At 46.3% G+C, this 20900-nt stretch overlaps 1 protein-coding gene across 27 annotated transcripts in view; it reads left to right on the forward strand.

Annotated features, from left to right (window-relative positions):
- akap9 (A kinase (PRKA) anchor protein 9) overlaps positions 1–20885 on the forward strand; it is a 141025-nt gene extending 120140 nt beyond the window's left edge. For all 27 annotated transcript variants that reach the window (XM_021572164.3, XM_021572171.3, XM_021572172.3 and 24 more), the window contains 18 exons: positions 1588–2310; positions 3221–3281; positions 8290–8411; positions 11449–11649; positions 11840–12007; positions 12320–12458; positions 12681–12846; positions 13036–13186; positions 13359–13700; positions 14422–14721; positions 16880–17109; positions 17265–17370; positions 17639–17824; positions 18059–18262; positions 18437–18669; positions 19265–19359; positions 19680–19919; positions 20105–20885. In XM_021572164.3, the coding sequence (XP_021427839.3) occupies positions 1588–2310; positions 3221–3281; positions 8290–8411; positions 11449–11649; positions 11840–12007; positions 12320–12458; positions 12681–12846; positions 13036–13186; positions 13359–13700; positions 14422–14721; positions 16880–17109; positions 17265–17370; positions 17639–17824; positions 18059–18262; positions 18437–18669; positions 19265–19359; positions 19680–19919; positions 20105–20148 (3711 nt within the window). In that variant the 3' untranslated portion in view covers positions 20149–20885. The remainder of the gene's footprint in view (positions 1–1587; positions 2311–3220; positions 3282–8289; positions 8412–11448; positions 11650–11839; positions 12008–12319; positions 12459–12680; positions 12847–13035; positions 13187–13358; positions 13701–14421; positions 14722–16879; positions 17110–17264; positions 17371–17638; positions 17825–18058; positions 18263–18436; positions 18670–19264; positions 19360–19679; positions 19920–20104) is intronic.
- Positions 20886–20900: the final 15 nt, after the last annotated feature.

The raw sequence follows: 20900 nt of genomic DNA on the forward strand, positions 1-20900 counted from the left end.
GCTGGGGGCAAAGGGTGGTCTATAGCAGGCGGCAACGGTGAAAGACTTGTTTTTAGAGAGGTGGATTTTTAAAAGTAGAAGTTCAAATTGTTTGGGTACAGACCTGGATAGTAGGACAGAACTCTGCACGCTATCTCTGCAGTAGATTGCAACACCGCCCCCTTTGGCCGTTCTATCTTGTCTGAAAATGTTGTAGTTAGGGATGGAGATTTCATAGTTATTGGTGGTCTTCCTAAGCCAGGATTCAGACACGGCTGAGACATCCGGGTTGGCAGAGTGTGCTAAAGCAGTGAATAAAACAAACTTGGGGAGGAGGCTTCTAATGTTAACATGCATTAAACCAAGGCTTTTACGGTTACAGAAGTCATCAAAAGAGAGCACCTGGGGAATAGGAGTGGAGCTAGGCACTGCAGGGCCTGGATTCACCTCTACATCGCCAGAGGAACAGAAGAGGAGTAGGATAAGGGCATGGCTAAAAGCTATGAGAAATGGACGTCTAGGACGTCCGGAACAGAGAGTAAAAGGAGCAGGTTTCTGATAAAATGGATTCAAGGTATAGTGTACAGACAAAGGTATGATAGGATGTGAATACAGTGTAGGTAAACTTAGGCATTGAGTGATGATGAAAGAGATATTGTGTCTAGAAACATCATTGAAACCAGGTGATGTCATCCCATGTGTGGGTGGTGGAACTGAAGGGTTGGATAAGGTATAATGAGAAGGGCAAGAGGCTCTACAGTGAAATAAGCCAATAAATGTTAACCAGAACAGCAACAAAAAAAACATCCGCACCACATTTGGTGAGTCGGGTTAGAGGAGAGTGTTTTGAAGTTGAGTTTTTAGAAAAAAAATATCTAAAAAGTTACATGAAGAAAAATATATCAAATATATATACACAGGACAAGACGAGGACAAGGGACATCTGACTGCTATGCCATCTTGGAAAATAATCTTAGTCTTAGGTCAGTTAGGATCACCACTTTATTTTAAGAATGTGAAATGTCAGAATAATAGTAGAGAGAATGATTTATTTCAGCTTTTTTTTTTTTTTTTTCATCACATTCCTAGTGGGTCAGACGTTTACATACACTCAATTAGTAGTTGGTACCTTTGCCTTTAAATTGTTTAACTTGGGTCAAGCTATTCAGGTAGCCTTCCACAAGCTTCCCAAAATAAGTTGGGTGAATTTTGGTCCATTCCTCCTGACAGAGCTGGTGTAACTGAGTCAGGTTTGTAGGCCTCCTTGCTCGCGCACGCTTTTTCAGTTCTGCCCACACATTTTCTATAGGATTGATGTCAGGGCTTTGTGTTGGTCACTCCAATACCTTGACTTTGTTGGCCATTTTGCCACAACTTTGGAAGTATGCTTGGGGTCATTGTCCATTTGGAAGACCACTTTGCGACCAAGCTTTAACTTCTTGACTGATGTTGTGAGATGTTGCTTCAATAAACATTCGACTTCTACTGTACATCTTGCTGCAAAGCAGAATATTCCAACTTTACTCAGCAATATGGAAAAATATCTGACTATTGACACGTCTTCACTTGTATGGGTCTTTGATAAAAATCTGTCCTTTCACCTCCCAGGCCTCATTGGAAGGTGACGGTGCCTCCACATCCGAGCTTCTCCAAGAGCTCCAGGAGGTCCGAGACGAGGCAGCCGCTACCAAAGGACACCTGAACAGCTTCAAAGAGTGCAGCGAGAAACTCAAGGCCGAACTCCAAGTCCGTGACCTGTCAATCGTGCAGCTCAAAGAGGAGCAACAACAGCTCAGAGTAGCCTTGGCGAAATCCGCGGAGTCACTGTCAACACTATCACCATCTCAGTCTCCCTCACTTGATCAGCAGCAGCAAGCACCACCCTCCCATCCAAAAAAGAAAGGCAGCAAACCGCAAAACCAACGCCAGGGGTCCAAGGGAAAAATGGCTGCCAAAGACAAACCATCGCTCTCCAGGAAGAACTCTGCTGCGGCAAACCAAAAGTCTTCCGACAAATTGTCCAGTCAATCGTCTGATCTTAGTGGATCTCAACGTCCGCCACATACAGACGCTGGCACCCAGACGGAGAAATTTTCCTCCCAGACATCTGGCCAGCCCAGATCTGTTTCAGAGGAGGAAGAGGTGGAGGAGATGATCGGGGAGTACCAGGAGAAGATCGTACAGATGCAGGAGCTGCATGCGGCAGAGATCCTGGACATGGAGGCCCGGCACATCGCAGAGAGCGAGGCCCTGAAGCGGGACAATCAAATACTGGAGGAGGAGTGCAAGGCTCTCAAGACCGTCATCGATAAGCTGCAACGCTCCCACAAAGTAAGTCCATTGGACGACATCAAATCAAACTCTTTGTCACATGCGCCGAATGCAACATGTGTAAGCCCTAAACCAACAGTGCAATTCAAGAAAGAGTTAAGAAAACATTTACCAAGTAAACTAAAGTAAAAGATTATAAAAAAGTAACACAATTAATTAACATTGAGGCTAAATGCAGGGGATACTGGTACAGAGTCCATGTGCAGGGGTACAGGTTAGTCAAGGTAATTTGTACATGTAAGTAGGGGGGAAGTGACTATGCATAGATAATAAACAGCGAGTTGCAGCAGTGTACAAAAACTAATAGAGGGGGTGTCAATGTAAATAATCTGGTGGCCATTTGGTTAATTGTTCAGCAGTATTATGGTTTGGAGGTAGAAGCTGTTAAGGAGCCTTCTGGTCCTAGACTTGGCGCTCCGGTACCGCTTGCCATGCGGTAGCAAAGAAAACAGTCTATGACTTGGGTGACTGGAGTCTTTTACAATTTTTTGGGCTTTCCTCTGACACGCCTAGTATATAGGTCCTGGATGGCAGGAAGCTTGGCCCCAGTGATGTACTGGGCCGTACATACTACCCTCTGTAGCGTCTTACGGTCAGTTGCCGAGCAGTTACCATACCAGGCAGTGATGCAACCGGTCAGGATGCTCTCGATAGTGCAGCTGTAGAACTTTTTGAGGATCTGGGGACCCATGCCAAATCTTTTCAGTCTCCTGAGGGGAAAAAGGTGTTGTCGTGCACTCTTCACAACATCCCAGCAGAAACCCGGTTTCAGTCTGTTTTCTTCTGTTTGGTGCCTAATTTAACATGACCCACATGATTTAACATGATGAGCTTGACATTTTTATGGGGGAGTAGGCCGTTTTTGGAACTCAAACTCTTCTGTATACTGACCTGGTTTCATGCCCTCTAGGCCCCCTCATCGAGACCAGAGCATCCCGCAGGATCGCAATTCAAAGACGGCTACACCAGTGGTAAGTTAATGTAGTGTCACATATCCCACCTCCATGCCGAATTGTTCTTGAGGTCACGTGTTTTCCCTAGTAATCACAATACCCTAGGCCAGGGATCATCAACTAGATTCAGCTGCAGGACAATGTTTTCTGAAGCGGATGGTCAGGGGTCCGGAACATAATTACAAATAATTTGTTGACTGCAAATTGACCTCAAGTAGCCCAAACAGATATGTTTGACAAAAAACATAATTTCAAACCTTGCTTACATTTGAATACGATCATGTGTCTCCCTGTTATGCGTAGGAATACTTGGGAACAGTATAAAACCACCTGTTAGCTAAATTCGCCCCCAGTTGGGGAACCCTGCCCTAGCCTATAAAACACTTTCACCATTTTTGGACCGGGTAACCTAACCTTTACACAAATGCAGAGTAATATATATAGCTTACGCTCAGTCATGGTTGCGTCAACCCCTCTCATGCAGACCAAGGCGCATCATAAGCCACCCTGGCTTCATCCTGTCATTATCTGCACGTGGGCTGTTGTCTTAACCCCACCCTGGCTTAGTTTCCCAGAGGCAAGGATGATTTTGAGACAATGAGGGATTTTTCTACTCCTAAGCTTTCTCTAGTAAAACACATTCCTGGCTATGTAATGCAGAATTTAACTAATTTGTCAGCTCAAGCCATCTCCAGTGACCATACGCCCAGATTAGCTGCAAGGAACTAGAGTGGCACCCATGAAAACGGACGCTAACAGGACAGAAATGTCTTACTATTAGTTAAATATTAATTGTTAACCATTAATATTAAAAAAAGGTAAATACGTAATGTTTTTATCACAACACTCTTGGCATTCTCTCAACCAGCTTCATGAGGTAGTCACCTGGAATGCATTGCAATGTGTGCCTTGTTAAGTTAATTTGTGGAATTTATTTTCCTTAATGCGTTTGAGCCAATCAGTTGTGTTGTGACAAGGTAGGGGGATATACAGACGATAGCCCTATTTGGTAAAAGACTAAGTCCATATTATGGCAAGAACAGCTCAAATAAGTAAAGAGAAACAACAGTCCATCACTACTTTATGACATGAAGGTCAGTCAATACTGAAAATTTCAAGTTTCTTCAAGTGCAGTTGCAAAAACCATCAAGCACTATGATGATACTGGCTCTCATGAGGACCTCCACAGGAATGGAAGACCCAGAGTTACTTCTGCCGCAGAGGATAAGTTCATTAGGGTTACCAGCCTCAGAAATTGCAGCCCAAATAAATGCTTCAGAGTTCAAATAACAGACGCATCTCAACATCAGCTGTTCAGAGGAGACTGTGTGAATCAGGCCTTCATGGTCGAATTGCTGAATAAAATCTCTACTAAAGGACACCAATAAGAAGAAGAGACTTGCTTGGACCAAGAAACACGAGCAATGGACATTAGACAGGTGGACATTTGTCCTTTTCGTCTGGAGTCCAATTAGATATTTTTGGTTCCAACAGCCGTGTCTGTGATCAGCGGTGTGGGTGAACGGATGATCTCCGCATGTCTATTTCCCACCGTAAAGCATGGAGGGGGAGGTGTTATGTTGTGGGGGTGCTTTGCTTGTGACACTGTGATTTATTTAGAATTCAAGGCACACTTAACCAGCATGCCTACCACAGCAATCTTCAGCGATTCGCCATCCCATCTGGTTTGGGCTTAGTGGGACTATCATTTGTTTTTCAAACAAGACAATGACCCAACACACCTCCAGGCTCTGTAAGGGCTATTTTACCAAGGAGGAGAGCGATGGTGCTGCACCAGATAACCTGGTCTCCACAATCACCCGACCTAAACCATATTGAGATGGTTTGGGATGAGTCGGAGCGCAGAGTAAAGGAAAAGCAGCCAACAAGTGCTCATCATATGTGGGAACTCCTTCAACATAGTTGGAAAACCATTCCAGGTGAAGCTGGTTGAGAGAATGCCAAGAGTGTGCAAAGCTGTCATCAAGGCAAAGGGTGGCTATTTGAAGAATCTCAAATATAAAATATATATTTTGATTTGTGTAACACTTTTTTGATTACCACATGATTCCATATGTGTTATTTTATACACTGCTCAAAAAAATAAAGGGAACACTTAAACAACACAATGTAACTCCAAGTCAATCACACTTCTGTGAAATCAAACTGTCCACTTAGGAAGCAACACTGATTGACAATAAATGTCACATTCTGTTGTGCAAATGGAATAGACAACAGGTGGAAATTATAGGCATTTAGCAAGACACCCCCAATAAAGGAGTGGTTCTGCAGGTGGGGACCATTGACCACTTCTCAGTTCCTATGCTTCCTGGCTGATGTTTTGGTCACTTTTTAATGCTGGTGGTGCTTTCACTCTAGTGGTAGCATGAGACGGAGTCTACAACCCACACAAGTGGCTCAGGTAGTGCAACTCATCCAGGATGGCACATCAATGCGAGATGTGGCAAGAAGGTTTGCTGTGTCTGTCAGCGTAGTGTCCAGAGCATGGAGGCGCTACCAGGAGACAGGCCAGTACATCAGGAGATGTGGAGGAGGCCGTAGGAGGGCAACAACCCAGCAGCAGGACCGATACCTCTGCCTTTGTGCAAGGAGGAGCACTGCCAGAGCCCTGCAAAATGACCTCCAGCAGGCCACAAATGGGCATGTGTCTGCTCAAACAGTCAGAAACAGACTCCATGAGGGTGGTATGAGGGTCTGACAAGTGGGGTCTTGCTTACAGCCCAACACAGAGCAGGACGTTTGGCATTTTCCAGAGAACACCAAGATTGGCAAATTCGCCACTGGCGCCCTGTGCTCTTCACAGATGAAAGCAGGTTCACACTGAGCACATGTGACAGTCTGGAGACGCCATGGAGAACGTTCTGCTGCCTGCAACATCCTCCAGCATGAACGGTTTGGCGGTGGGTCAGTCATGGTGTGGGGTTGCATTTCTTTGGGGGGCCGCACAGCCCTCCATGTGCTCGCCAGAGGTAGCCTGACTGCCATTAGGTACCGAGATGAGATCCTCAGACCCCTTGTGAGACCATATGCTGGTATGGTTGGCCCTGGGTTCCTCCTACTGCAAGACAATGCATGTGAGACATGTGGCTGGAGTGTGTCAGCAGTTCCTGCAAGAGGAAGGCATTGATGCTATGGACTGGCCCGCCTGTTCCCCAGACCTGAATCCAATTGAGCACTTCTGGGACATGTCTCGCTCCATCCACCAACGCCACGTTGCACCACAGACTGTCCAGGAGTTGGCAGATGCTTTAGTCCAGGTCTGGGAGGAGACCATCCGCCACCTCATCAGGAGCATGCCCGGGCGTTGTAGGGAGGTCATACAGGCACGTGGAGGCCACACACACTACTGAACCTCATTTTGACTTGTTTTAAGGACATTACATCAAAGTTGGATCAGCCTGTAGTGTGGTTTTCCACTTTGATTTTGAGTGTGACTCCAAATCCAGACCTCCATGGGTTGATAAATTTGATTTCCATTGATACATTTTGTGTGATTTTGTTGTCAGCACATTCAACTATGTAAAGAAAAAAGTATTTAATAAGAATATTTCATTCATTCAGATCTTGGATGTGTTATTTTAGTGTTCCCTTTATTTTTTTGAGCAGTGTAGTTTTGATGTCTTCCCTATTATTCTACAATGTAGAAAATAGTAAAAGTAAAGAAAAATCCTTGAATGAGTAAGGTGTTGTAAAAATGTTGACTGATTGATTATAGAAAAGTATGTGGACACACCTTAAAATCTGTGGATTTGGCTATTTCAGCCACACCCGTTGCTGACAAGTGTATAAAATCAAACACACAGCCTTGCAATCTCCATAGACAAACATTGGCAGGATAATGGCCTTACTGAAGAGCTCAGGATGTCACCTTTCCAACAAGTCAATTTGTCAAATTTACACCCTGCTAGAGCTGCACCGGTCAACTGTAAGTGCGGTTATTGTGAAGTGGATGCGTCTAGGAGCAACAACGGCTCAGCAGCGACATGGCAGGCCACACAAGCTCACAGTATGGGACCGACGCGTAGCACGTAAATATTGTTTGGCCTCGGTTGCAACACTCACTACCGAGTTCTAGTCTTCCCCTGGAAGCAACATCAGCATAAGAACTGTTCGTCGGTTGCTTCATGAAATGGGTTTCCATGGCCAAGCAGCTGCACACAAGCCTAAGATCACAATGCCAAGTGTTGGCTTGCTACCATTGGACTCTGTAGCAGTGGAAACACGTTCTCTGGAGTGATGAATCACGCTTCACCATCTGGCAGTCTGATGGACGAATCTGGATTTGGCGGATGCCAGGTGAACGCTACCTGCTACCTGCCCCTATGAATAGTGCCAACTGTGAAGTTTGGTGGAGGATAAATAATGGTCTGGGTCTTTCATGGTTTGGGCTAGGCCCCTTAGTTCCACTAAATGGGAATCTTAACGCTACAGCATACAGTGACATTCTAGACAATTCTTCGCTTCCAATTTTGTGCCAACAGTTTTGGGAATTCCCTTTCCTGTTTCAGCATGACGAAGCGAGGTCCAGAAGTAGTTTGTCGCGATCAATGTGGAAGAACTTGACTGGCATGCACAGAGCCCTGACCTCAACCCCATCGAACACCTGTGGGATGAATTGGAATGCAGACTGCGAGCCAGACCTAGTCACTCAACATCCGTTCCTGACCTCACTAATGCTCTTGTGGTTGTCCCTGTAGCAATGTTCCAACATCTAGTGGAAAGCCTTCTCAGAAGAGTGGAGGCTGTTATAGCAGCAAAGGAGGGACCAACTCCATAATAATGCCCATGAGATGAGATGTTCGACGAGCAGGTGTCCACATACTTTTTTAGTCATATAGTGTATATACCATACTGTTTCAACAAACACAGAATTTTTTTGTCATGGCATGACTGTTTTGAGTTGATGCACATGTTTTCTGCTGTTCATAATGATTGATGCTTTGTCCATTCAAAGAAAGTGTTTTGCTTCCATTGATATGCAATGTTAACCTTGTGTGTACTGCAGACAGCAGTTCTGAATGGAGTCAGCGGACAGGCTACGACCTGCCTAACCTGCAGCAGGAGTTCAGGACCACACCAGAGGGAGCCAGAAAAGAGACAGACGATGCACTGCCTGACAGAATTAAGGTACAAGAACTGCACTTGGCAATGTAAAGTTAAGCAATCAAATGAATTTATAAAGCCCTTTTTACATGTCACAAAGTGCTATACAGTGCTATACAGAAACCCAACCTAAAACCCCAATCAGCAAGCAATGCAGATGTAGAAACACGGTGGATAGGAAATACTCCCTAGAAAGGCAGTAACCTTGGAAGAAACCGAGAGAGGAACCAGGCTCTGAGGGGAGGCCAGTCCTCTTGTGGCTGTGCTGGGTTGAGATTATAACAGAGCATAGCCAAGATGTTCAAACGTTCATAAATGACCAGCAGGGTCAAATAATAATCACAGTGGTTGTAGAGGGTGCAACAGGTCAGGTCACCTCAGGAGTAAATGTCAGTTGACTTTTCATAGACAATCATTCAAAATTAGAGACAGCGAGTGAGGTAGAGAGAGTCGAAAAACATCAGGTCTGGGACAAGGTAGCATGTCCGGTGAACAGGTCAGGGTGCCGTAGCTGCAGGCAGAACAGTTGAAACTTTAGCAGCAGCATGACCACGTGGACTGGGGACAGCAAGGAGTCATCAGGCCAGGTAGTCCTGAAGCATGGTCCCAGGGCTCAGGTCCTCCGGGAGGGAGGGGGTGAGGACACCGGATAAGACAGGAGAAATACTCCAGATATAACAGACTGACCCTAGCCCCCCGACACAAACTATCGCAGCATAAATACTGGCGGCTGAGACAGGAGGGGTCGGGGAGACCCTGTGGCCCTGTCCGACGATTCCCCCAGACAGAGCCAAACAGGCATGTTATAACCCCACCCACTTTGCCAAAGCACAGCCCCCACACCACTAGAGGGATATCTTCAAACCACTAATTTACTACCCTGAGACAAGGCTGAGTGTAGCCCACGAATATCTCCCCTACGGCATGAACACAAGGGGGGCGCCAACCCGGACAGGAACATCACGTCAGTGACTCAACCCACTCAAGTGACGCACCCCTCCTTGGGACGGCATGGAAGAGCACCAGTGACTCAGGGTTAGAGTCAGAGAATCCCAGTGGAGAGAGGGGAACCAGCCAGGCAGAGACACCAAGGGTGGGTCATCGCTCCAGTGCCCTTCACCCTCACACCCCTGGGCCAGACTGCACTCATAGGACCTACTGAAGAGATGCGTCTTCAATAAAGACTTAGTGTCTTGCTTAAGTATTAATCACCCTTTGCATTTTTCCTATTTTGTTGCATTACAACCTTTAATTTAAATAGATTTTTATTTGGATATCATGTAACGGACCTGCACAAAATAGTCCAAATTGGTGAAGTGAAATGAAAAAAATAGCTGGTGCGTGCATATGTATTCGCCCCCTTTGCTATGAAGCCCTTAAATAAGATCTGGTGCAACCAATTACCTTCACAAAATGTATATATCACACAGGTGGACATTATTTAAGTGTCACATGATCTCAGTATATATACACCTGTTCTGAGAGGCCCCAGAGTCTGCAACACCACTAAGCAAGGGGCACCACCAAGCAAGCGGCACCATGAAGACCAAGGAGCTCTCCAAACAGGTCAGGGACAAAGTTGTGCAGAAGTACAGATCAGATCAGGGTTGGGAGTTTAAAAAATATCCAAAACTTTTTTAACATCTCATGGAGTACCATTAAATTCATTTATAAATAAAATGGAAAGAATATGGCACCACAACAAACCAGCCAAGAGAGGGCGACCCACCAAAACTCACGGACCAGGCAAGAACGGCATTAATCAGAGAGGCAACAAAGGGACCAAAGATAAAGCTGCAAAGCTCCACAGCGGAAAATTTGAGTATCTGTCCATAGGACCACTTTAAGCTGTACACTCCACAGAGCTGGGCTTTATGGAAGAGTGGCCAGAAAAAAAGCCATTGCTTATGCCCCAAAAGGCATGTGGGAGACTCCCCAAACATCTGGAAGAAGGTACTCTGGTCAGATGAGACTAAAATGTAGCTTTTTGTCCATCAAGGGAAATGCTATGTCTGCCTCAAACCCAACACCTCTTATCACCCCGAGAATACCATCCCCACAGGGAAGCATGGTGATGGCAGCATCATGCTGTGGGGATGTTATTCTTCGGCAGGGACTGGGAAACTGGTCAGAATTGAAGGAATGATGGGTGGTGCTAAATACAGGGAAATTCTTGATGGAAACTTGTTTCAGTCTTTCAGAGATTTGAGACTGGGACGGAGGTTCACCTTCCAGCAGGACAATGACACTAAGCTTACTGCTAAAGCAACACTCGAGTGGTTTAAGGGGAAACATTTAAATGTGTTGGAATGGCCTGGTCAACGCCCAGACCTCAATCCAATTGAGAATCTGTGGTATGACTTAAAGATTGCTGTACACCTGCGGAACCCATCCAACTTGAAGGAGCTGGAGCAGTTTTGCCTTCAGGAATTGGCAGAAATCCCAGTGTTTAGATGTGCCAAGCTTATAGAGACATACCCCAAGAGACGTGCAGTTGTAATTGCTTCAAAAGGTGTCTACGAAGGTTTGACTTGGAGGGGGGGGTGAATAGTTATGCACGTTCAAGTTTTCAGTTTTTTGTCTTATTTCTTGGGTTTTTTTTCACAATAAACAAATATATTTTGCATTGTCAAAGTAGTAGGCATGTTAATCAAATGATACAAAAAATCAATTTTGATTCCAGGTTGTAAGGCAACAAAATATGAAAAATGCCAAGGGGGGTGAAGACATTCGCAAACCACTGTAATGGTCGAGATCGAGTCTGTGTCTCTCACATAGATAGGCAGACCATTCCATAAAAAGCCCTGCCTCCAGCTGTTTGCTTAGAAATTCTAGGTACAATAAGGAGGTCTGCGTCTTGCGACTGTAGCGTACGTGTAGGTATGTACGGCAAGACCAAATCGGAGAGATGGCTAGGAGCAAGCCCATGTAATGCTTTGTAGATTAGAAGTAAAACCTTAATGTCTTTATATGGCAATTTGAGTGTATTGGTGAAGATGTCTAGTTTGCACGTGGTTTAATGTTCATGAGATGAATGTCTGTACATGTGTGTCCACTCCAGAACCTGCTGCGCGAAGTGCATCAGGAGGGCATGCAGGTGCTGTCCCTGTCGTCGCTTCCAATCCCAGAGGGCGAGGCTGACCCAGCCAGCCTTTTCCACCATTCCCAGGGCTGGCCCAATGAGAGAGAGGCCTTGCTAGCGACCGTGGAGTCCCTCAAGGCCCTCATAACCCAGATTCAGGCACACAGCAGGGAAACACAGGTACAGGACTGGTAGCATCTGTACATTGTAGCATGGATACTTTGTGCTGGTAGCCTTTCTTAAATACAGTAGAGGTTTTGTTGGTCGCAGTTTAAATTAAACATAGCTTTTAAGGCTTAATTGAGCCTTCAGAAACCCTTGTCTCTCATTTTAGTTAAATAGGCATGTCTATGTGCTTGTGTATGTTCAGACCCCAGGTAGTGCGGACTGGCGTGGAGAGCTGCTGCGGGCAGTGCAGCAGGTGTTTGTGAGGGAGCGGAGTGTGCTGAAGAGTGCTGCCTATGCCCGACTGGACCTGCTGGACACTAGCGACGCAATCATCCACCTCAACCAGCTGGAGCACAGGCTAGCCGAGCAGGTCACTGAAAAACGATGTATACTTTAGCCTAACTGCTGGCTAACCTTAGCATTAGCCTCAACTAGCTGGAGGACAGGCTAGCCAAGCATGTAGCAACAAACACTTAAAACTCAAGTTAGCGTTACCTGCTTATGTTATTATTAGCATATTAACTAGCTGGAGAGGGGGAAATAGCCAACAGGTAGCAGAAAAAATATTGAGCCATTTTAGTATAGTGCCTGTTTCTCCACTTGTAGAAAAACTTGGTCATATGTATTCGTGTACAGTTGTTTTTAAGTTCCAAGGCTAAACTGTGGCTGTGTGTATCTATAGGACACCCATCACAGAGATGCCATGGGGATGCTCCAGACTGCAGACAGAAGCAGTTTGCTGACAGAGGTCCGGCAGCTCCGGGCCCAGCTAGAACAAATCCAAGGCCAGGAGCCTGGCAGGAGAGGCAGATCCAATCATGGTCTGTAGTCTGGCTCTCCAGTGGTTTCTTCTGCCATTTGTGTGTTAGTTGTAAGGACACATAGGGATGATGGATGAATGGCTGGGGGGGCTGAATGAGTGGAAGCTGGATGGATGGATAAATTCATTGATTTATTGACTGACTAATGTCTATAGTAAATAGACAAGGTCACAGTTATTCAACTCAGTGCAACCGATATCATTTAATAATCGTCCCACTCAGGTGTTGAGCAGCAGAGGGAGAGAGGTGGTGTTCCAGAGCCCCACATTCTGCTGCAGGCTGACAGGGCCCTGGAGGAGCTGAAGGGAGAGCTGGCCCAGACCAAACTAGAGCTGGAGACAACGCTCAAGGCCCAGTACAAACACCTGAAGGAGCTGGACACAGTCAGGTAAGGTTTTAATGCACGCTCACACACAGTTTGACGCATGAAAGAGCAGAACATTGTCAGGTATGACTATTTAGGGATACAGAAACAAACATTGACTCTCCTTCCCAGCCTCGGTATTACACACGTGTCGTTTACCTTTCTAGTTGCTGTTGGATGGATCCAGCCCAGTGTCATTGTCTTTGTTTCTAGAACGGAGATGTCACACAAGGCTGCTGAGGTGGACACCCTGACGGACAGACTGGCAGACGAACAGAAGAAGGCCAGAGAGCTGCAGTGGGCCTTCGAGAAGGAGAAGTGTAAATCAGACAAGAAAGAGGAGCTGGAGAGAGAGGAGCTGGAGGTAAGACAGTTTGTAGTGAAGGTAGAAGACTACTGTCCCAGTGTGTTCAGGTATAATTGCCTACTTGTTTCCACATGTCTTCACTTTAGTGTGTGTTCACCTTAGTCACTGGGGTATTATCTACTCAAGTGTGTTTCACAAGTATCTCTGTCTTTACACCCCTTCCCTCCAGGATCTCAAACTGGCCCTGGAGGAGCAGCAGAGTCTCGTAGCCCAGCTGACCTCAACCCTAGGCCAGGAGCGCCAGTCCTCCTCCCAGCTGTCCCTACAGGCCGAACAGGAGCGCTCCAGGCTGCAGACCCAGGCGTCGCAGCTCCACGTCCAGTTAGTGTCGGAGCGAGCCCGGGCCCAGGAGCTGAGTAACGCCCTGGGGAGAGAGAAGGAGCATCGCCACTACGGCTCCTCCTGGAGAGAAAACCCTGAGAAGGGGGAGGATGGAGTGGTGGGAGGCGCGATGTCATCCGAAGGTCTGCTGGAGGGTCTGCAGAGGGAGCTGGACAAGAAGCATGCTCAGGTGGACCGTTTGTTTGTAGATGAAGCAGACGCACACCTACATACACACTAGTTACAGCAAGTCGTATGATGCTCTATGGGTATGTGATACAAGGCACTATCAATGTAGTCTGGCTAACGCCTAACTCAGTCCGCCTGACTTTAGTCTGGAAAGGCTGTTTTGATGTTGTTACGATGTGTCGATAATGAAGGGGGCTGTGTTTATCCTGGTTGGTTCCTCCTCTGTGTCTTTCTCACTCCAACACTCACAGGCACAGCCACACATTGCCCCCCTTCTATTACAACTGTTGGCTTTTCAAATCCAAACAAGAGGTCTCAAATTAACATTTGAGAGAACCAATCAATGAGTCAGAATTTCAGGGCAGAATTTCTGAGCAAATATTGCATTAACAAACAGCCTCCTGTCCCGACCAGTGAGTCACAGCTCTTCCTTGCTGTTTGGCTACGTGGATGTCGTCAGCCAGTCTGCTATCAATGCCCTGCACACAGGAGATTCACATAAAGTGCTAGTGAAAATATAGTGCTGGCAGTGTGACCAGTTATGTGATGTGATTCTGCACCCCCACTAAATTGCACGACAAAGTGGCTCATCAGATGGTGCCTATGCCTTTCTCCAAACTGTCATGACGACTTTACATAGGCATTACTGCTATAGTGACTATATTTACCTTTACTACTTCTACATTCCCACTAAATCCTGTGACCATCTATTCCCTCTTCAGGTGGTTAGTCTGCTGGACGAGGTGGAGGCCCAGAAGCTGGTGGCGGTGCAACGGGAGGAGGTGCTAACCTCTGCAGCTCAGAGGTCATGCAAGGACCAGGAGGCTCTGCGGGAGGCCAAGAGCCAGCTGGAAAGCCTGGGGGAGCAGGCACGGGAGGCCATGGAGCAGCTGAAGAAAGAGGTGCAGCAGGGGATGCGGCTGGAGCAAGAGAAGGAGAGGCTCCAGGAGAGAGTGGTCCAGCTGGGAGAGACGAGAGAGGGGGAGAGGAGCGGGACGCTGCAGCAGCCTGATAACCAAAACGTAGGTCACATTTATATATCCTACATTCATACACATTGAATGAACCAAATACAGCGCTTTAGTGTCAGATAGTACAATTTAATTATGCTTTAGAGAAAATATGTTTTAGCTATTGATACTACGATATTGCATCTATTAGCCTGTCTTGTTGTTAGAACCCAGCTATGTATGATGATAAAATATTCTATAGTACATAGCCTTATTAACTCTGTTGTGCTGTGTTGCTCCAAGCAACAGGCCCTGTATGATAATCCATTATAGATAATAATGTTAACGTGGTGCTGTTTTACACTCAGCAACAGAAAAATAATGTAGGATAATCCACAATTAGGGCCCGTTATTAGTTATTTAAACTATGTGCTATGTGTCTAGGGGTGGCAGGTAGACTAGCAGTTAGAGCATTGGGCCAGTAACCAAAGGGTTGCTGGTTCGATTACCAGAGCCGTCAAGATAACAAAAGTCTGTCTGTCCTTGAGCAAGGCACCGCACTGGCTCCAGGCACCGTACTACTATTGCTGACCCTGTAAAACAACACATTTAACTGCACCTATCCATGTATGTGACAATCAAGCATACAGTGCATTCGGAAAGTATTCAGACCCCTTGACATTTCTTCCCTCACCAATCTACACACAATGCCCCATAATGACAAAGCGGAAACAGGTTTTTTGAATTTTTTGCAGGGCCAGTTTTTTTTAATTCAGACCCTTTACTAGGAGACTCAAACTTGAGCTCAGGTGCATCCTGTTTCCATTGATAATCCTTGAGATGTTTCTACAACTTGATTGGAGTCCACCTGTGGTAAATTCAATTGATTGGACATGACTTGGAAAAGCACACACCTCTTTATATAAGGACCCACAGTTGACAGTGCATGTCAGAGCAAAAACCAAGCCATGAGGTCGAAGGAATTGTCTTGGGTCCCGAGACATGATTGTGTCGAGGCACAGATCTGGGAAAGGGTACCAAAAAATGTCTGCAGCGTGGAAGTTCCCAAAGAACACACAGGCCTCCACCATTCTTAAATGGAAGAAGTTTGAAACCACCAAGACTCTTCCTAGAGCTGGCCGCCTGGCCAAACTGAGTAATCTGGGAAGAAGGGCCTTGGTCAGAGAGGTGAGCGAGAACCTGATGGTCACTCTGACAGAGCTCCAGAGTTCCTCTGTGGAGATAAAGAACCTTCCCACCTTTCAGAAGGACAACCATCTCTGCAACACTCCACCAATCAGGCCTTTATGGTGGAGTGGCCAGACGGAAGCCACTCCTCAGTAAAAGGCACATGACAGCTTGGAGTTTGCCAAAAGGCACCGAAAGGACTCCTAGACCATGTCACGTCTGGAGGAAACCTGGCACCATCTCTACGGTAAAGCATGGTGATGGCAGCATCATGTTGTGGGAATGTTTTTCAGCTGCAGGGACTGGAAGAATAGTCAGGATCAAATGAAAGATGAACGGAGCAAAGTACAGAGATCCTAGATGAACCTGCTCCAAGGTGCTCAGGACCTCAGACTGGGGCAAATGTTCACCTTCCAACAGGGCAATGACACTAAGCACAAAGCCAAGACAACTCAGGAGTGGCTTCGGGACAAGTCTCTGAATGTCCTTGAGTGGCCCAGCCAAACCCAAGACTTGAACCCGATCAAACATCCTTGGAGAGACCTGAAAATAGCTGTGCAGCAACGCTCCCCATCCAAGCTGACAGCTTTCGAGGATCTGCAAAGAAGAATGTGATTAACTCCCCAAATACAGGTGTGCCAAGCTTGTAGCGTCTTACCCTAGAAGATTCGAGGCTATAATCACTGCCAAAGGTGCATGGGGAAACATTTAAGGGGTCTGAATACTTTCAGAATGTCTGTATATTTAAACAATAAGGCCCGAGGGGGTGTGGTATATGGCCAATATACGACAGCTAAAAGCTGTCGTATATTGGCCATATTCCACTGAGGTGCCTTAATCCTAGTATAAACCGGTTACCAACGTAATTAGAGAAGTACAGATAAATGTTTTGTCATAGCCGGGAATATGGTCTGATATACCACGGCTGTCAGCCAATCAGCATTCAGGGCTCGAACCACCCAGTTTATAATTTTTAATAACCTTCAGGCTCTGAATGGTAAGTGATCATAATGACATTTCTGTACTGTGTCTGTGACTGTAGCAGGCTGTGTGGCAAGGCGAGCCCACAGACCGGACCAGAGACTGGGTGTTCAAGCAGAAGTCTGGCGACACGCTGACTGTCAACCCCAGCACACCTTCCCTCCTCAAAGTCACTGGGACAGGGGGCAACCTCGCCCCCCACCATGACCCCAAACACTCAGACAAGGTCTTGGGCAAACTGCAGCTCATCGCAGCCAAGATCCGAACCATGGTCATCAAGGGCTCTGGCAGGTATGTCACAGTTTCTTAACAAGTTTCTCAAAACATTTGTACATATATTCACGACTTCAACATTTGATTGATGTGAACTGTTGTAGAGACTGGTAAATATATGTGCAGGTGTAGATTTATGTTGTGGTTGTGTGGATTGATGCTTGTGTGTGCAGGCTGACTACGGAGGTGGACAGTGAAGGACTGTCGTGGCTGCAGTCGAACATTGATGAGGTCATCACTATGCTGCAGCAGTCTCCAGCACTCCCCTTGGTCCCCTTGGTGAATTGACACTTCTCATTTCAGACTACTTAGATTAGATCGATGTTTATTGTCCTACAAAAATATCTTAGCAGAGCTCCCACATTATACATAAACCACATAGAAAACCCAACAGGAAACAAACTAAAGTTTTAGTCAAACTTAAATAGTCACCCCCTGCCCATCACCTGCACATGTAGGAGGAAGCTACTCTACTTGATGTATAGAGTATTTGTATGACTTCAGTGGCTAGTGAGTATTTGGTATTTGTTCTCTGCTGTGTCCACAGAGCACCGCCCTAGTGGCGGGAGGCCAGTCCAGCTCCCTGACAGAGCGGCTGCTGAGGCAGAATGCTGAGCTCACAGGCTTCGTCAGCCGTCTAACAGAGGAGAAGAACGATCTGCGCAACCAGACCCTCCGCCTGGAGGATGAGCTTCGACGTTACCGCCAGGCTGGTCTGGGATCAGGGGGCAGCGTGAGTTACAATACTAGAACTAACGCAGCTAAGGGCTAGTGACGGGTCTGGGATCAGTACAACACTAGTCAAATACTATATAAGGCCAGTGGCAGGTCGGGAATTTAGGGACATGGGACAGAGTACATTGCTGGATTGTGGAGGCACCTAGAAATGGCAGAGAAGTAGCTTGTGGAGACATTGCTTTAATTTACACCAACCTAACACGACCCCTCTCTATCTCATTCCCTCCAGTCCAGGAGAGGTGGCGCGGACAAGCAGCAGGAGCCGGCCAGCGTTCTGCTCTCGTCGGAGCGCGAAGCCTGGACCAGGGAGAGGAGCCGGCTGGAGAAGGTCCTACGTCTAGCCCAGGCAGAGGTGACCCGACTCAGAGGAGAGATCAGGACAGAGTCCCTCAGAGACATGACCGGACCGGAGACAGACAACTCCACACTGACGGTGAGCTCAAATCTGCCCTGCATTTCTCCATGACACTTACCTCTTTCAAATCTACCGCTTTTCCACTCTTTGTCGAAGTTGAATAGCAAATACGTTGTTGCACATCTATACAACCCACTTAACTATCACACCTTTTCAACCCTCCTTTCTCTCTCTCTTATTCCCCTTCTCCAGAAGATATATGGCAAGTACCTACGCTCTGAGAGTTTCCGCAAGGCCCTCATCTACCAGAAGAAGTACCTGCTGCTGCTGCTCGGCGGCTTCCAGGAGTGCGAGGAAGCCACGCTGTCGATCATCGCCCGCATGGGCAGCCGGCCCTCCCACTGCAGCCTGGAGTCCCCGACACAGCACCGCCGAGGGCTGACACGCTTCCGCTCGGCCGTCCACGTCTCCATCGCCCTCTCCAGGTAAACAATTGGAACTGGAGTGGTAGGATGGCGTTGCACCTGTTAGAGGCTATAGGATAGCTGATTGCTTATGATCATATGGGTTTTATTGTTAGCATGTCGCCCTCTCCTGGTAAACAGAGCAGCGTAGACTGTTGTTGTGAGGCTATAGCTGCTAAATTATAATGCTCTGCCGTTTAAAGACCTTTATGAGGAGCTTATAGCTAAATTATACTTTAGGTTTATTTAAGTTTATAGCTGATTAGTTAATACTTCAAAACAGGTGTTGGATTGTGAACGCCTGTTATTATGAGTTCATACAGCATCATATAAAATCAGTAGTTATTTTAATAAACACAGATGGATTGTTCTGATTGTACTGTAGGCTAATGGTCCTCTGTAATGGAGTTGTTAAACTCATTCTATGCAGGGACTGTGTCTTAATTTCGATAAGGACCTAGATAACCAGGGAGGGGAGGTTATTACTAATCAGTGACCTTAATAAATAAATCTAGTATAAGGGAGGAGTGAAATCTCGCATACACTCGGCCCTCCGTGGAACGAGTTTGACACGTGCTGTAGCACATCTTTGAATCAGACTGTTCTGTTCTTCCAGAATGCGTTTCCTGGTCAAGCGATGGCATAAAACTACGGGGATGAGCTCCATAACATCTGTCAACGTGAACAGAAATGGCCTGGGGCAGTCAACGGGTATGGAAATCACATTTCCTCACACTATCCCAACACCAGGAAAATATACTGGGAGAATCACATGGAATGAATGGACTGGTTGAGTTAAATGGTAAAGAACCAAGCTAGGCTAACCTAGACTTACACACTTGTAGTCAATGAAGTGCTGATTGATCAGGTGGTCCACAATGTTAGCTAACCTAAATAAATAACCTGAATATTCTAAAATGCCAGGTTCAATGCAAAGCAGAAATGTATAATTACCTTTTCGTTGACTGGCTCATTGATCCTGTTTTGTGAGAGAAAACAGAGGACTGACAACTGTCTCTCTTCCTCTTCAGGTAATGAGGTGAGGACAGACTCACCCTACCTGCAACCGGGGAGTGTGGAGGTGTACGGAGAGAGGAGTGGGGCCTCCCCCAGGTCCGCCCTCTCCTCTGCACAACACAGGTTCCACATGGCTGGGGACTCTGGCCCTCTGACCTGCTCCCACCTCCAGAACTACGACCCTGACCGAGCGCTCACCGACTACATCTCCAGACTGGAGGCCCTGCAGAGGAGACTGGGGAGCGTGCAGTCAGGTAACAGACACGCACACACTTCCAACCGTACTACTTCACACCATCTAGAGTTAAATAATGTAATGCAAAAGCAGAAATTGCCCTCTCATTCAATCACCCAAGACAATATGTGCAGATGATGCTTGAAATGTTATTGTCAAGAGTTCAGTCTTGGGATCTAAACCACTTCATTTTGCCCTTCCTAGGTTCTTCTTCATATGCTCAATTGCACTTTGGAATAAAAAGATAGAAGTCCATAAATTACTTTGGAACTGGCTTGAAGAAACTCAGTTGCCTTTTCTTGTGCTGAGCTTCGGTATTTTGTATCATTCTGCTGTGTACAGTATATTACGTGGGGACCAAAAAACATTTTGTTGTGTGTAGACATCTTATAATCAGGCTTTTTGTCGCCAGCACTTGAAACAGCTTCTATGTTTGTAAACTTTGGTCTGCCTCTTTGTTGTGGGTGAACAGAATCGCGTTAAATGTATATTTGTGGAATGCTAATTTAAATGAAAAACCTGGAATAATTTAATTTATACTGTCTATGTTACTTTGTGTGGGTGGAAGAATACGTTGAGCAGGCTTCTCCGGAGAACTCCAGCCCTGGATAGGAACCGGGTGGGCGTGCAGGTCTTTGCGCAAGCCCAGCACTAACATGCCTGATTAAAGTAACTGGTTTCTTAAATGGAAGTCCATGATTGATGAATTATTGAAAATGTTGGTTAGTGCCGGGCTGGAACAAAAGCCTGCACACCCAGTAGCTCTCCAGGACGGGAATTGGGAGAGCTCTGCCATGGAGAATTTGACTTTACTGTTGAGGCTGCTACATGATCTATATACACCACACTGTGTTTTATTAGAATGGTTTCTTGGACAGACTACAGAGGACAATTTGTAGAAGACATATTTTTGTAAAGGTAGGAGCTTTGAATTTTCTGGGTATTTTGTCAAAACCGAAATAAATATGAATTTTAACACTTGAAAGATGTGGTCGCACTG

This window comes from Oncorhynchus mykiss, chromosome 18 (genome assembly GCF_057628025.1).
Source record: "Oncorhynchus mykiss isolate SJ-2025 chromosome 18, ASM5762802v1, whole genome shotgun sequence".
NCBI classification, from domain to species: Eukaryota; Metazoa; Chordata; class Actinopteri; order Salmoniformes; family Salmonidae; genus Oncorhynchus; species Oncorhynchus mykiss.